At 35.7% G+C, this 13,650-nt stretch overlaps 2 protein-coding genes across 5 annotated transcripts; both read left to right on the top strand.

Moving 5' to 3' along the window:
- Nucleotides 1-1,660: 1,660 nt before the first annotated feature.
- ANNAT4 (annexin 4) lies at nucleotides 1,661-4,998 on the top strand. The gene is made up of 6 exons (XM_086643610.1): nucleotides 1,661-1,778; nucleotides 2,056-2,228; nucleotides 3,108-3,326; nucleotides 3,541-3,759; nucleotides 4,382-4,450; nucleotides 4,537-4,998. The coding sequence occupies exons 1-6, from the start codon at nucleotides 1,724-1,726 to the stop codon at nucleotides 4,744-4,746; spliced, it is 945 nt and encodes a 314-aa protein (XP_086499736.1). The 5' UTR covers nucleotides 1,661-1,723; the 3' UTR covers nucleotides 4,747-4,998.
- A 923-nt stretch (nucleotides 4,999-5,921) lies between these two features.
- On the top strand, nucleotides 5,922-12,777 carry LOC147540312 (agglutinin-like protein). Of its 4 annotated transcripts, XR_015224889.1 has the most exons (11): nucleotides 5,976-6,326; nucleotides 7,404-7,689; nucleotides 7,839-7,968; nucleotides 8,128-8,455; nucleotides 8,555-8,641; nucleotides 8,732-9,460; nucleotides 9,561-9,700; nucleotides 9,815-10,134; nucleotides 10,222-10,284; nucleotides 10,593-10,963; nucleotides 11,981-12,777. XR_015224889.1 is itself a non-coding variant. In XM_086638965.1 (10 exons), the coding sequence occupies exons 1-10, from the start codon at nucleotides 6,303-6,305 to the stop codon at nucleotides 10,808-10,810; spliced, it is 2,328 nt and encodes a 775-aa protein (XP_086495091.1). In that variant the 5' UTR covers nucleotides 5,922-6,302; the 3' UTR covers nucleotides 10,811-11,188. The 4 variants fall into 4 exon arrangements, 3 of the variants coding, with proteins under 3 accessions (XP_086495091.1, XP_086495092.1, XP_086495093.1); XM_086638965.1 differs by lacking the exon at nucleotides 11,981-12,777 and having other exon boundaries at nucleotides 5,922-6,326; nucleotides 7,836-7,968; nucleotides 10,593-11,188; XM_086638966.1 differs by lacking the exon at nucleotides 11,981-12,777 and having other exon boundaries at nucleotides 10,593-11,188.
- The last annotated feature ends 873 nt before the right edge of the window (nucleotides 12,778-13,650 follow it).

Here is a 13,650-nt window from a genome sequence, read left to right as displayed (position 1 = left end):
CTTTTTCTCTCTCTAAGAAATCATGTTCATTTTTATGATAATGAAACCCCAATAGCGACTCTTCATCTTCATAAAATTCTAATGGGATTTCCTACAAAAAGGAGACAAAACAGTAGTTAGAGAAGACTGATGGAAAAATATTGTGGAAGGTCGTCTCAAAATGGCAAGTCACTAGTTAGTGGTAAGTCGACAATTTGTTTCCAGCATTAAGAGATCGAGAGAGTGAGAGAAAACAGATAGGAGATAGATAGATACTTTTGAAAGAATGGTAAACAAAGAAAGAAAACAAACTTCAAAGTTGACTAATGGAAATATATTATTGGAGCCATTTTGAAATGATTAACAAACATAAGGGTCAAAATTTTCAATTCGTTACAAATTGGTACCTAAGTCGAAGTTACCCCCAGCTCAAATTGGTGTGTTCCCTTGGAATGGATTAAGGAAACTGAAACATAGAATCATAAATAGATGAATGCTAATGTTTGTAGTCATAAAAACTGACATGAAAATTATCTACAATCAAAATTACCTAAGATTCTTAAATTACTTGATGGAAGTGTAAAATATTATATTTCAACCATTCAAAAGGTACAAGCCCTTCATAAAAAAAAAGGTTCATGTTAGAAAAAAAAATGAGAAATCAATCCGAAAGTTATGTTAGAGTCTCAAAATTTTAAGATTGAATATAAAAATGTCATATTTTGAGACCAAAAGGAAAATTACGTCATTCTACTAATATATTATTGTCAACCACAAATGGTATTGGCCAGATGTACGATATCAGATAACCCAACACATTTTGAAAGAAGTAGTATATAATGACATTTATTTTTATATACAATAATTTTCCGCAACGATTTTTACATAAACACTAGAATTGACAAGAAAAAATTTGAAAAAAAATGTCATTTTACATTTTATCGGTGAGCAACTAGATTGTTATAATGTATAATGTGAAGTGCATATCTCATCCAACAAAATGTGATGTACAAATGAAAAATATGTTATACAATTGATATTTTCGTCAACATAGAGAATTTTTTTGAAGCAAAAGTACAATGCCTATATGACGTTTTGGTCTTTCCCAATCTATCTTTTTGGTTCTGTTCATAATTGATTTTTTCAATTTGACACTCACATTACTCACCTATGGTTTTGTACATGCGTCGAACTCCCATAATTAACATTATTTTAAGAGTTCCTATTAGACCAAACTTTATAACAATCAAAATTTAACATCCAAAATACCAACATGAGGTGATTGATGTTGGTCGGAGTGTCCTACCGAAATAATATATTATTATAGATAACTTGATTACCATTAGAAATTCTTTTAAGGATCATCAATAGAGATAAAGAAAAAACATACTAAATTGTGTGAAAGTAAAATGGGTAGAAGGATGGAACATCAATTTGAAAATTCTTGTGGGGTATAATCTAATTAAAATATGTAAGAAAACAGCAATGCAAATTTAATGTACAAACATAACTCATTTTGGTAACCGATAAACTAATTAACATTAAATGTTATTATCCTAGTTACTAAAATACCCTTTCTTAATGACAAAAATACCCTTTTCTTAATGACCAAATACACTTTTCTTCATGACGAAAATACCCTTTCAATTTCTATATAAATTAGATAATTTTCCTCCTTATTATCCCACTCCTCTCTCTCTCTCTCTCTCACAACTAAAAGAGTTCTAAAAAGTAGAAAACAAAAATGGCTCATGAACAAATAGCCCATGAACACATAGCTCTCACAAAGGCTTTCTCAGGTTATCTTTTTTTCACATTTAATTTAATTTCTTTTATTTACTTATAAATATATTTATTAATTAATTTCTCCTATATTTTTCATATTTCCTAGTGTTCTTAAATTCCCAATTTAATTCTAGCTCTATTATAAAAAAAATCCTAATTTCTTGTTTAAGGGTTTTAAGTATTGACCTAAATTTCATTTTTCTTTTTTTGGGAGATTTTTTCCTTTTTGAATTGATGATAAAATTTGTAATAATTTTTTATTTTTATATTTTGGTGGGTAAATAAATACAGGATTTGGAGTAGATGAAAAAACATTAATAACAGTACTTGGGAAATGGAAATCAGAAGAGAAGAAATTATTCAGAAAGAATAATTCTGATTTCTTCCATCAAGATCATCGTGATTTTGAAAAATGGAGTCACGCTCATACTGAACTTCTTGAACAAGAATTTGCCCGTTTTAAGGTACTCATTTTATTACATTTTTTCTAATCAAATAATTATAGAAAAGATTAGAGATAATTAAAAGAGAGATTAATGCTTAACTCTCTCTCTCTCTCTCTATTTCTCTCTATCTTTGGAGTTTGGATCATCAAAAAGCTGCAAATTCGTTGACTTTGACTATTTCATTTCTAGTTAGTAACAAATTGTAGATGATTATGATCATTAGAGAGTTTAGGAAGATTAAAGTGTTTTAGTTGACCTTAATTTTTGTTAATTTGTTGATTAGTTTTTGATAATTTTAGATTAATTCTTTTAGGGTTTTAGAGGGTAATGTATAACCTTGAGGAGATGATAAATAAGTTAAGGGAGCTTAATAGAAAGTGTAAGTGGAGTGTAAAAGTTCAATTGGCGGGTAATGCCCGGTCCGGGTATTAGGTGCTCGTGGGCCTCAATGGACCGAGACAAACGAGTCGAGTGTGGGCTCAAGGGCTAAATTAATCCCACCCCTAATCTAACCCCCTTTCGATATGGGTTTGGGCTTAGTAATTTCACATTCATACCATTTGCTTGAATTTAACTAGGCTTGGAGTTTGAGGTGGGTATCGAGATCTAAGAAGTTATGCACAGGCGGAGTTGCTAAGCCCAACCGGCTAAAGGTCTATTGGTTGAGTCATGACGGTTCAACTTAGCAAAAACAACGGTGCATATAGAACTTCCGATGAGATTTTTGTTTGTATAAGTCCCGATTATGCACGACTGGCCCAATATAGCTCAACTAAATCTAATCCCAGGAACTCGGCCCATGTGTGAACTAGGCGGGCCCGTTATTAACTCTCGGTTGACTTGATTTTCCTTTTTGTGATTGAGTTCTAGTGTTCATTTTGTTGTGTAAATGTTTAGAAAGCTATAGTGCTATGGACAATGCACCCATGGGAAAGAGATGCAAGGTTGATAAGAGATTCATTGAGCAAAGGGGTTCAAGCGTATTATATTCTTGTAGAGATAGCTTGTACCAGATCATCAGAAGAGCTATTAGGTGCCAGGAAGGCTTACCACTCTCTTTTCGACCATTCGATCGAGGAAGATGTCGCCTATCACGTCAAAGGCATCCACCGCAATGTGAGTACTTATCAATATATACGCATTATATTCGACAACATTGTAAGGAAACTTCAAGGCTCAGGCCCACATGTATATAGGATTTGATTAGGCTTTGGTTACTTGGGATGTCCAAGCTCCCAAAGTAAATGGGGTTCTTTTGGTTCTTCATGTTTGGTAGTAAAATGGTACATTGTCATTAAAATTTTATTTCAATTTTGCGCGATTTGGACAGCTCTTGGTGGCATTGGTAAGCTCTTACCGATATGAAGGAGAACGAGTAAATGATGCGATGGCCAAAGAAGAGGCAAAAATTATTGCTGATGCTATAAAAGTAGATGAGAACCCATCTTTAGACTCTGAGGTAGTGAGAATTCTAACGACAAGAAGCAAGCTTCATCTTAAGCATGTTTTCACCCATTATAAGGAATTATACGGGGAAACCATAGACGAGGTATGTGATGACTAGAATTTACTTATTTATGCAAATATGAATGTTCGTTTTTCACCTACTCTCAAACAATTTTACTAGATCTAAAGGATCGAACTGTTGATGTTAACATGTGATAGACAATCACATATGGATATATAATATGGTAAATACGCCTAAGAAGTGTAATTGTTTTGTCTACTTGCTCTAAAACTCTACAATGAGTTTTGCTTTTGATTCACATAGCGTAGAACAACACGGTTTGCTCTAAAAGCTCGATCTTGTACTATAGACATGTTGAAGACAAACATTTTTGTGTATGTCTGTAATGTGGTAAACACATTTTAGAAGCACTAAGTAGTTAAGTTTGCGACTCGATCCCGAATAAGTTACTGGCGATTCCCAAGATGGCCTAGCGAGCTACTCAAGTATTGGCAGGCTCAGAGACACGGTCATATATTGACTCGACTAACCCTAGAGCCCGTCCGATTTGCAAGTAACTCGAGAGCTTCAGTCTTTTGCTAGCTCTAACATATGATTTTCGGGTTCGTTTTATTTAGTATTGAACAATTGTGCTTGCTCTAAAAGCTCGAACTAAATATAAAAATGTCGTATAGAATCACATTTTGATCTTGTTTATTTTCAGGACCTACATGACTTTCTCTTAAGAAATACAGTTCTTTGTCTTTCTTCTCCTAACACATATTTCAGCAAGGTGAGTTTCAAAGAATGGTTCTTATTAAGCATTTCCATACTTCTTTTTTGGTATTCATTCGTACTTACATATGTTCGAATTTTCAGATACTACATTTGTCGTTGGGAGAAGGCGTTGATGAAAACATAAAAGGAGGGCTCACTCGCGTAACTATAACCCGAGCTGACATCGATTTGAAAGAGATCGCAGAAGAATATTATAAGTTATATGAAGTTCAATTGGCAGACAAAATTGAACTTCTAACTCATGGAAACTTCAAGGATTTCTTGCTCAGTTTGCTTGCAAGATCAGAATAGGAAGAAGAAGAAAACAGAAGTATTTTATTTTTCATTAAGTTTTTCTCAAGTTCAGTGGTGTGCTTTTTTTCATTCGAAGATTCGACGTTTCTTTGTTTTTTCCTTTGATTTCTTGACGAGTTTTCTTGTTCCTATTATGTGTGAATTGTGGTGTTTAATCATGAGGTTTGATATTTTAAGTACAAACAGGCAATGCTTGTGTAATTGAATTATTTGTTGTTAATTTATAGGAAGTGGAAGTATATCATAAAATTTTATTTGACATTTTAATAGACTGTAAACGACGTCACCAGTACTGTCACATAGTCAAATACTAATGACAATGTCAAAACGGCCCCGAAATAATTTAGTTGTCTTATCGTTTTAGGGATTGATCCAATGTTATATATAGAGGGACGTTTCAATAGCCCAAGTTCGATCCTTTAACTACAAATCTTCCCTTTTCTTCCCTCGCCATTGTTATTTTCTCTTATCTTCTCGAACCTTATTCCCTACTATATCTTCTCTTTTATTCTTTTAAATCTTATTGTTCTTATCACTAAAGGTTAAACAAACTAGAGTACCCACCCTTATTTTGAGGGGTGTGCAGCAGTAGTACAAATGGGTTGCTTTTGTCGAATTGCCATTTTGTGTTTATGGTCCACCAATACTTGACTAATTCACAAAAATAGTCCCCACAAGATACTTAACTATTGAAAAGACTCTTTTTATATTATTTTGATATTCAATATTAACAAATTAGTTTCTTTTAATCTTTATTTAAAAAAAAAAAACTCTTTTGTGTCTTCCGTCTGTTTTCTTAGTAGAAAAAATGAAAGAAGAGAAAAAAAAACTATAGTGGCACTGATGAAAATACGACGAAGATGAAAAAGAATTTCCTTTGGAGAGAGTTGAAGATAAGTGGTCGTCTATCAGTCGGTCAGTGCTTAAAAAGAAAAAAAAAGAGCCAAGGATAGAGTGAGATAATCTAAAGATTGATTGAGTCCATCTCAAAAGTCAGTCTTCTTCAGGGATCATTATAATGAGTTATTCATCTTTAGGGAGTCAAAATGAAATCAATCTTATAAAGTGTATGAAACCCAAAATCTAAATGCAAATGAGAATGAAATGAAACTCAAATGAATCTAAAATCCAAATACTAACCAATAAGAATTGAGCATTTGATCTCTATTCCTAACCACTAATTAAGATTATACAACTACCACGTGTCATTACTTATTTTTTCAACCATTCACTATGAACCAATTACTTCCTCCCCACTTGTTGCCACGTTGGCTATTACTCTCTTTCTCTCTCTAAAAACTCCTAAACTCTCTTTCTCTCTCTCTCTCTCTCTTCAAGCTCTGGAAACCTCATCAGATTTCTAATCGTGGGGAAGGGTAAAATCAAATCCATATTGACTTGTCTTTCTACTAATACCTACCCTTTTGTTCGAATAGTTGATTTTAGTTGAAAAGATAGGATTTTGGAAAGTTTTGAAATGTTTGAGTTTAATGGTGTGGGATTTTCTGATTTGAGTTTTGGAGTAGAGATCTAAAGGTTATATTTGTTCTGAGATGTTTGATTGGAACGACGAAGAGGTAATTTTTTTTTTGTTAAAGATGAGATTTTGTGTGGTTCTGATTGTTTAATTAGATTGATTTTTCAGTTTTATAGTTTGGATTACTTGTTTTGATTATTGTTTAGAATTGGGGATTTTGAAATTGAATTGGGGATGAATGAATTTGGTATAAGAATAGATTGAAAAGGTTTTGGATTTTATTTGGTAGGTTTAGATCTTTAGCAAATTTTAGGGTTTGGATAATATGTCTTCATTTTTCAAATTGGTTTTGTTCTTGTTGATTTAATTCTTTAGTTAATGTTCCGGGATGTGATAGTCTCGGATCGTCTGGTAGAGTGTCCGGAGAGCCTGGGCTATAGGTGAGAGCTCAAGTTTAGGAAGTGTAAAGGCTTTTCGGGTGTGGCCTCGGGAGTCTTTGCCATGAACAAAACTCATTGGGCTTGGGCTTGGACTTGGGAGTCAAACGTGCGGACAATATCGAGACTTGTAATGGTTGGATCGACATTAGGAGGTTTTAGGATTTTTGAGAGTGTCAAGAGCTTGGGTTGTAGGTGCGAGCTCAAGTTTAGGAAGTGTGAAGGCCTTTTGGGTGGGGTTTGATGAGCCACCGCAAGGAACAAAATCTCCCACCCGTTGGGCTTCGTCTTGGACGTTAAAGGTATTGACAATATCGGTAACTGTTAACGCTTGGTCCTCAATAGGAGGTTTTAGGGATTCTAAATGCGAAAACGCCTTTCAAGATCAGACTAGCTCACTAGCTAAGACAAATAAATTTGGATTAAGATTGATGAAACAAAAGTTTATCACTTTAGGATTTTGAGTTATTGGGTGCTCTTTCGGAAAACTTACTTTTACCATTGAATATTTTGGTTAACGGGTGCTAGGTTTGTAGATGAAGAAATCTGTTGAACGAAGAAAATTTCTTACCCGTGCTCAATAGCATTGAGATAAATCGCTAGTTTTACAGTATATGTGTGTGATGTCACTGACCTGTAATTTTGGTGCTGATCTAAAATTGTCTAATTAGACACATTTGTGACAACTGTAACTGATTCTTGTCCAAAAGACGTCTAATGAACTTATTTTGTATTTTTAGCTTACGAATATAGTATGGGGTGAGGGTCGTGAGACCAGAGAAAACAGTGACCACATCGTACCTTTTCCAGAAGGAGGTGAGGAGAAATCACGGGGTGCATTTGAGACTTGCAACAAGAAGCAATGGAGTAACGAAGACAACTCTGTCAATCTTGCCGAGCAGAAGAAACCGGGAGCGAGCAATGACTTCTCCGGATCTAAACCGGAAAACAGTACCTTTAACACCGACGAGCTTGGTCTTGAAATGGATACATGGCCCGATTCGCCTTTGCCTGATGCTGCATGTGGTAAGGACTATGCTGTTAGAAATGCGCATAATTTTATGTGCATTGAAGCAGCTAACACTTTAACCGAAATCCGATTACTGTTTTCTCGTGATAAAATGTGCATCGAATTGAGATCCTTCCCTCTATAAGTACATTTTGTTTCTCAGCAGCAGGTACTGTTCAACTAGATAATGATCCTCAGTTGTTTGAGGATGAGCATGGAGAAAAAGAGCATACTGACTTTCTTGATTATAGTTGGGCTAACATTGGATCCTTTGATGATCTTGATAGTATGTTTAGGTAATAGATTCGCTTCTTGATATAATAAAGTGAATGACTATTGATTTTGGGTACACCTTTTGAGTACCCAGTCGAAAACATTCATCTTTTCCATTTTCATTTCGATTATAACTTCGTGGTGCTTTATGACTACAACACTCAGACGTTCTTATTTTGCAGAAATGACGACCCAATATTTGGAGGTGATAGTCTTGGTAGTGCAGATGATTTCTGGTCATCCACGGCAAATTTGATTGGATCTGCTGGTTCTTCGTTGCGCTTAGGTGAATCGAAGAACACAAATCAGCTGTATGAAAATAAAACAGAAAATGTGCGACATGAAGACCACTCGACAGGTTATGAGAGGATAAGTGATTCGAGCACACATATAGTAAACAGTGTAGAAGACTCAACCAAGAATAAGGGTTATGGAACAGATTGCAGCAGTTCTGCCCTCCCTGTGGTTGATAGTGTCGGGGGAAAACGTAAATCTTTGATGGATAAGAAGGTATAGGCCGCCAACAAATTCCATGAATGATTAAATGAGTTGTTCTTAGTCATGTACATAATTGGTTAATGGTTGTAATTTAAAATTAACTTCTCACAGAAAGACACGAAGATGATTGGGAAGATGGCGTCAAACTCACAACCCTATAGTGAAAAGGGTCCAACCGAGAATGTCTTCGCTAGTAAGGTATTTATTGACCCGTTCTTTAAAAAAAAAATTCTTTTCAACGTCAAGCTGTAAGTTTTATACTTTATCTGTATCTGTTCATATTTAAAGGTGAATGATAAAAAAGACCCGTTGAAATGTCCGAAAAGGGAAGAGGAAAGCGAAAGGAAATCACAGGATTTACGTGGACCCTGGTCTCTGAATACAAGCCAATTTCAACACTTTAGCCCCCAAATGCCAATGTCATCTACCCAAACCTTCCCATCTTCAATTCTCAACCCACATAGGCAACTTGGTCCACCTCACTCTTGGATGTACTTGCAGAATCCCCATCCATATTCGTCAACCGGATATGATCATGCCACTAACTACTACCCGACCGTGCCCACATCCCCGTGTGTTAATCCCAAGAGGGTTAAGGATCAATCCCACTTTGTTGGTTATAAATTTTCTCCTCTATCGTCGAAGCATGTGAATTCTTCGAAGAAGTTTCCTGGTGGTCCATCTAGACCGACAAACATGACACCTAGGGAAAAGATTGAAAAGTTAAGAAGGCGACAACAAATGCAGGCGATGCTTGCTATTCAAGAACAACAAGAACAATTTGGTCACCAGGTCATTGAAACTGATAGCTCAGGTACTCAAATCTGTCCACAAGAGAATCCTAGTCAAGATACAGAAGTTAGTGGTGTCGAGGTTGAGGAAAACAACAAATTGCCCTCTTCTCTCGAGTCCAATCCCCCCATGGAACAAGATGATCCCAATACAAATGCTATGTCAATTGATGACTGCTCATTCCAAGAAAGAGTGCTTGATCAGCTTCAAGATGTTGTTAAAAAGGTATTACGACTTCGATTAAAAAATCTCCTAGAAAGAGCATATAATCATTCAATCAAAGTTTCATCTAAATGTTTTTTTTTTCTATCCTATGTTTCTTTAGTTGGATGTCAATGCAAGACTTTGTATTCGAGATAGTTTGTTACGATTGTCTCAAAGTGCAACACAAAGGCATAACTCAAATGATACGAGTAGCGACAAACCTGAAATTCTTATAAACGACGAAACAGAAGGACCAAACAGGTTTGTAAACCTAAATGCAACTCTGATGGTTTTCTTCCGAAAATAGTGTTATTTTTCATTAACATCCGCGCACGATCTTTTACTAATTTATTTCCTTAACTTTTGTTTTGGTAGATCAGTGAGGATACCAAATCTAGAGAAGGACACCAACCCGATAGACCGAACTGTGGCTCATTTGCTCTTTTACCGACCTTTAGAGTCATCGACAAAACCTCTCAAGGATGGCCAATTACCACAATATTCTAATCTCATGTTTAAGCCCAGACTAGAAGGTTTCGTGAACTTGAAGGCAGAATGCCTCTTTGACGATTCAACAGAAAAGAACCAGCTTCAGAACATCACCAATCCCGAGAACTTATTGACTAATGCTGGACCAGAAGATGATGGAACCGCCATGAGAGATATTGGAGCACCAAATTCAAGCATACCTGAGGGTAATTTCTTGCTTACTTCTTAATGCCGTCTCCTTGGTTTTAGCAATCTGGTTTTCTTGTAATATTATGTCTTTTTTGCATTGTTAGTTAATGCTGATAACAGTTGGGATTATGTTGACTTCCATGTGCGAGTTCAGTATATTGTACAAGGTAATCGAAATAAATATATTTCTGTGTACAGAATGCCAATTCTTCGAGTATAGTTGGTATCTTTCAAACTTAGAAATTTACTTCGATGTTCTACTTGTTATACTTTGTGTAAAGTTGGATAAGATGTCAACAATGTTTACTATGTATTTTCGTAATGCGAATGCTTGAAAGAGGGCATTGACATTGAGATTTAGAACTATACATCCTTTATTAATCTAATTTTGATGATTTGATCATTTCTCTCTAGACCTAATTTGAATAACAGAAATTAAAGGTTGAACTGTAGAAATGGTGTTTGAGTATCACAGATGTGCTCCAGTCTCATCTCCATCGTCAAAATTGTTCGCAATATCGGGGAAAAGCATCTTCTGCCGGCCAACTGGAACCATCCTTTTCCTTGAAAAACGGCAAATCACCTTCCCCCTCTAAGATCGACAAGTCATATTCCTCCGCTAAGAACAACGAATGGTCTTCTTCCCTCATTAGCAGTGAAAAGAGTAGCGGTTGTGGCTGTAGATGCAGCTGAAATGTAAAAACTGGTAGCAGCAATGGCTGTAGAAGCAGCAGGAGCGGAGTAACAACATGCAGTTGAGATCTTCCAAATCAGGCGTGTAACTCGGTGATCGGATAGGGCTCGGTTGAAGCTCATTAGGCATCCATATACCTTTTGTCGAATAAGGTCAGACATTTTGGTGGCAACATTATGCTATTCATCAATCTAATAGACTTCGGCAGAGACTGTGATTTTGAAGAATGTCTGACCCCTTGATGAAATGTTCCTTCGAATTTTGGAGAATAGCTTAAACCTTGTCGGTTAATAGGCCTTCTAAATGACCAGTGTTCAAGATGATTTTCTTTATCTGTGTTTCGTGGTCACGGTCTAAATGAAAAGCCAACTTAGATTTACTCCATCGCGGTCAAGAAGACCTCATTATTAGAACTTTAGGAACGGGTGTTGCATGATAGCATCAACACCACTACCGTCTTCTTCTTATTCTCTAATTTCTTCAGAGGTCTGTGTTTCATAGGGGATCTTCTGCTCCATGAACTCTCCTTTGGTTACCTCCTTTTCCTCTTTGTTTTCTTAGGAGATTCATTTCCGTTCTCGGTGATGCAGAAAAACATTAACAGACAGACCTAACACTCGGTGAACCAAGTATAAGAGAAGATACAAATAGTTAGTCAACGGAGTTCATGTAATATTATATTAACAAAAACTTGTAAACCCAAAAACAATAACAAACATAAAATGGTATTCGAAAATCACTGAGCAATGAACAATATCGATTAATATATTTTCGTGAAATGGTTTTCGAGAATAATGAACAATATCGGTTGATCTCTTTCATGATATAGTTTTTGAATAATACATACGGAACAATAAACAATATTTGATCAATTTCATTTCATGAAGTTGTCTACGGATATCATATAGTAATGAAGTTAGTTGTTGTCTCTTCTCCATCGTCAAAACTATAAGCAATATCGGGTAATTCATCTTTATATTGTTAGCCAACCAAATTCATCTTTTTCTTCTACAACCCAATCCTCTTCCTCCTTCAAATCATATTTCACCTCTAAGAACGGCAAATCATATTTGACCTCTAAGAACGGCAAATTATTTGCTTCGGCTGAGCATTTCGCAAATTCATCTTCCGTGAAGAAGGTCGATTCATATCCTGCTTTTGGTAAGCAGGGCAAATCATCTAATTCTGCTAGGAATTTCGAAAATTCCTCTTCCGTCAAGAGTGGCAAGCCATCTTCTTTCTTACTTGTAGTAGCACCAATATCAGTAGAAGAAGGGGCGGCAAAAGTAGCACCGACGGCAGTAGGAGCAGCAGCTGGAGTTGCAACAACGGCTGTAGGAGCAGCAACAAAAGTAGAAGCAACGGCAGTAGGAGCAGCAGCTGGAGTAGCACGAACGGCAGTAGAAGGAGCAGCATCAAAAGTAGCACGAACGGTAGTAGAAGGAGCAGCAGCTGGAGTAGCAGTAGAAGCAGGAGCAGCAGGAATAGCAGCAATAGAAGATGATGGTAGTGAAGATGACAAGGTGAGTTCCTCAATACGCTTCCTGATATTCTGCTTCAAACCCATTATTTTATTTTGCACATACGACATTTTGTCGTATGAATCGAGTTTTTCAATATCAATCTGATCCCACCAAAACCCACCACCATTATCACTACTAATCTTCCTCCTCTTGTCAACATGTTCAATTCTCTCCTCTGTATCTTCTTCTTTTTGTACTTGAGCTCCGCCGGTAATGTAATGATCAATAACGGAATCAACGGACGGATGACCGAAGGAGAAAACATTACCAGCAGCGGAGAAAGCAACGACGGCAATTTGAGCATGAGATTGAACGCAAATATCGGAAGCCTTTTTGAATAAACCTTGACGTCTCTTGGTGAAGGTCACATTCCTCTTATTATTATCATCAATCTTTTCAATCTCTATCTTCTTCCTCCCCATCTTTTATTCTCTTGTTTGTTTGTGATTGATTGATTGATTTTTCACTCTGTACCAAAATATATAATCTAGATTTGAAATTTCTAATAGTAATATTTATAGAAACTAGTTAAAAAGAGAGAGGGAGGAGAGAGAGAATATCTATCTATCTGGTTTAGGGTTATTTGAAAGAGTGATGATAGTAACTACTACTTACTCATGTAAGTAACAAAGAAAGATAGAAAGAAAGACTTCAACACTACTACTACTAGTTATAGAGATTGGGTAGTACTTACTACTTAATTTTAGAAACTTCTTAGTAATTTAGAAACTTGTTAGTATAAACAGAACAACTCCATAACAGTAATTTAGAAACTTCTTAGGGTAAAACCCCCTAAAACCCTAAAACTCTAAAACAAAAAAAAGGAAGAAATAGGGTTTGAATAATACGTTCTTGAATCATATAAAAGAACCTTGATTGACTAAATTTATAGAGAGAGATAGCAAAAGAGAGTAGTAATATAATAATACCTGTGTTTGTTTATATGGGAAATTTGCTAGCAACGAAACAGAGGAGGAGGGAAAGAAGAACTTGTTCTTGACTAAAAAACAACAAGAAAGAAGATCGAAAACCCTAAATCAATCTGAATAATAAATGCGTAACAAAGAAAGATGGATGATAAAAGAATGGGAATTTATAAGATTGGTTTTCAATGCTCTCTGTTTTTTAGAAAGAAGGAAAAAGAGAGAGAGAGTAAATAGTGAGAAATAGAAAGTGGGGTTTTTCAGGTATGTGTAAGTAAGAAAGGGTCTGTTTTTAATAAATAGAGGAAACTGAAAGCGTGGGAAAAGTTTGGGTCTTTGGATCAAGTTAATATCCACCGTTCATTTCAAATAATGACCTTAGAATTTAGAAAG

Source organism: Eschscholzia californica, unplaced genomic scaffold, assembly GCF_041429995.1.
Source record: "Eschscholzia californica isolate CP2 unplaced genomic scaffold, dmEscCali1.0.p SCAF_5, whole genome shotgun sequence".
NCBI lineage: Eukaryota > Viridiplantae > Streptophyta > Magnoliopsida > Ranunculales > Papaveraceae > Eschscholzia > Eschscholzia californica.
This window is presented reverse-complemented; position numbering and strand designations above follow the sequence as displayed.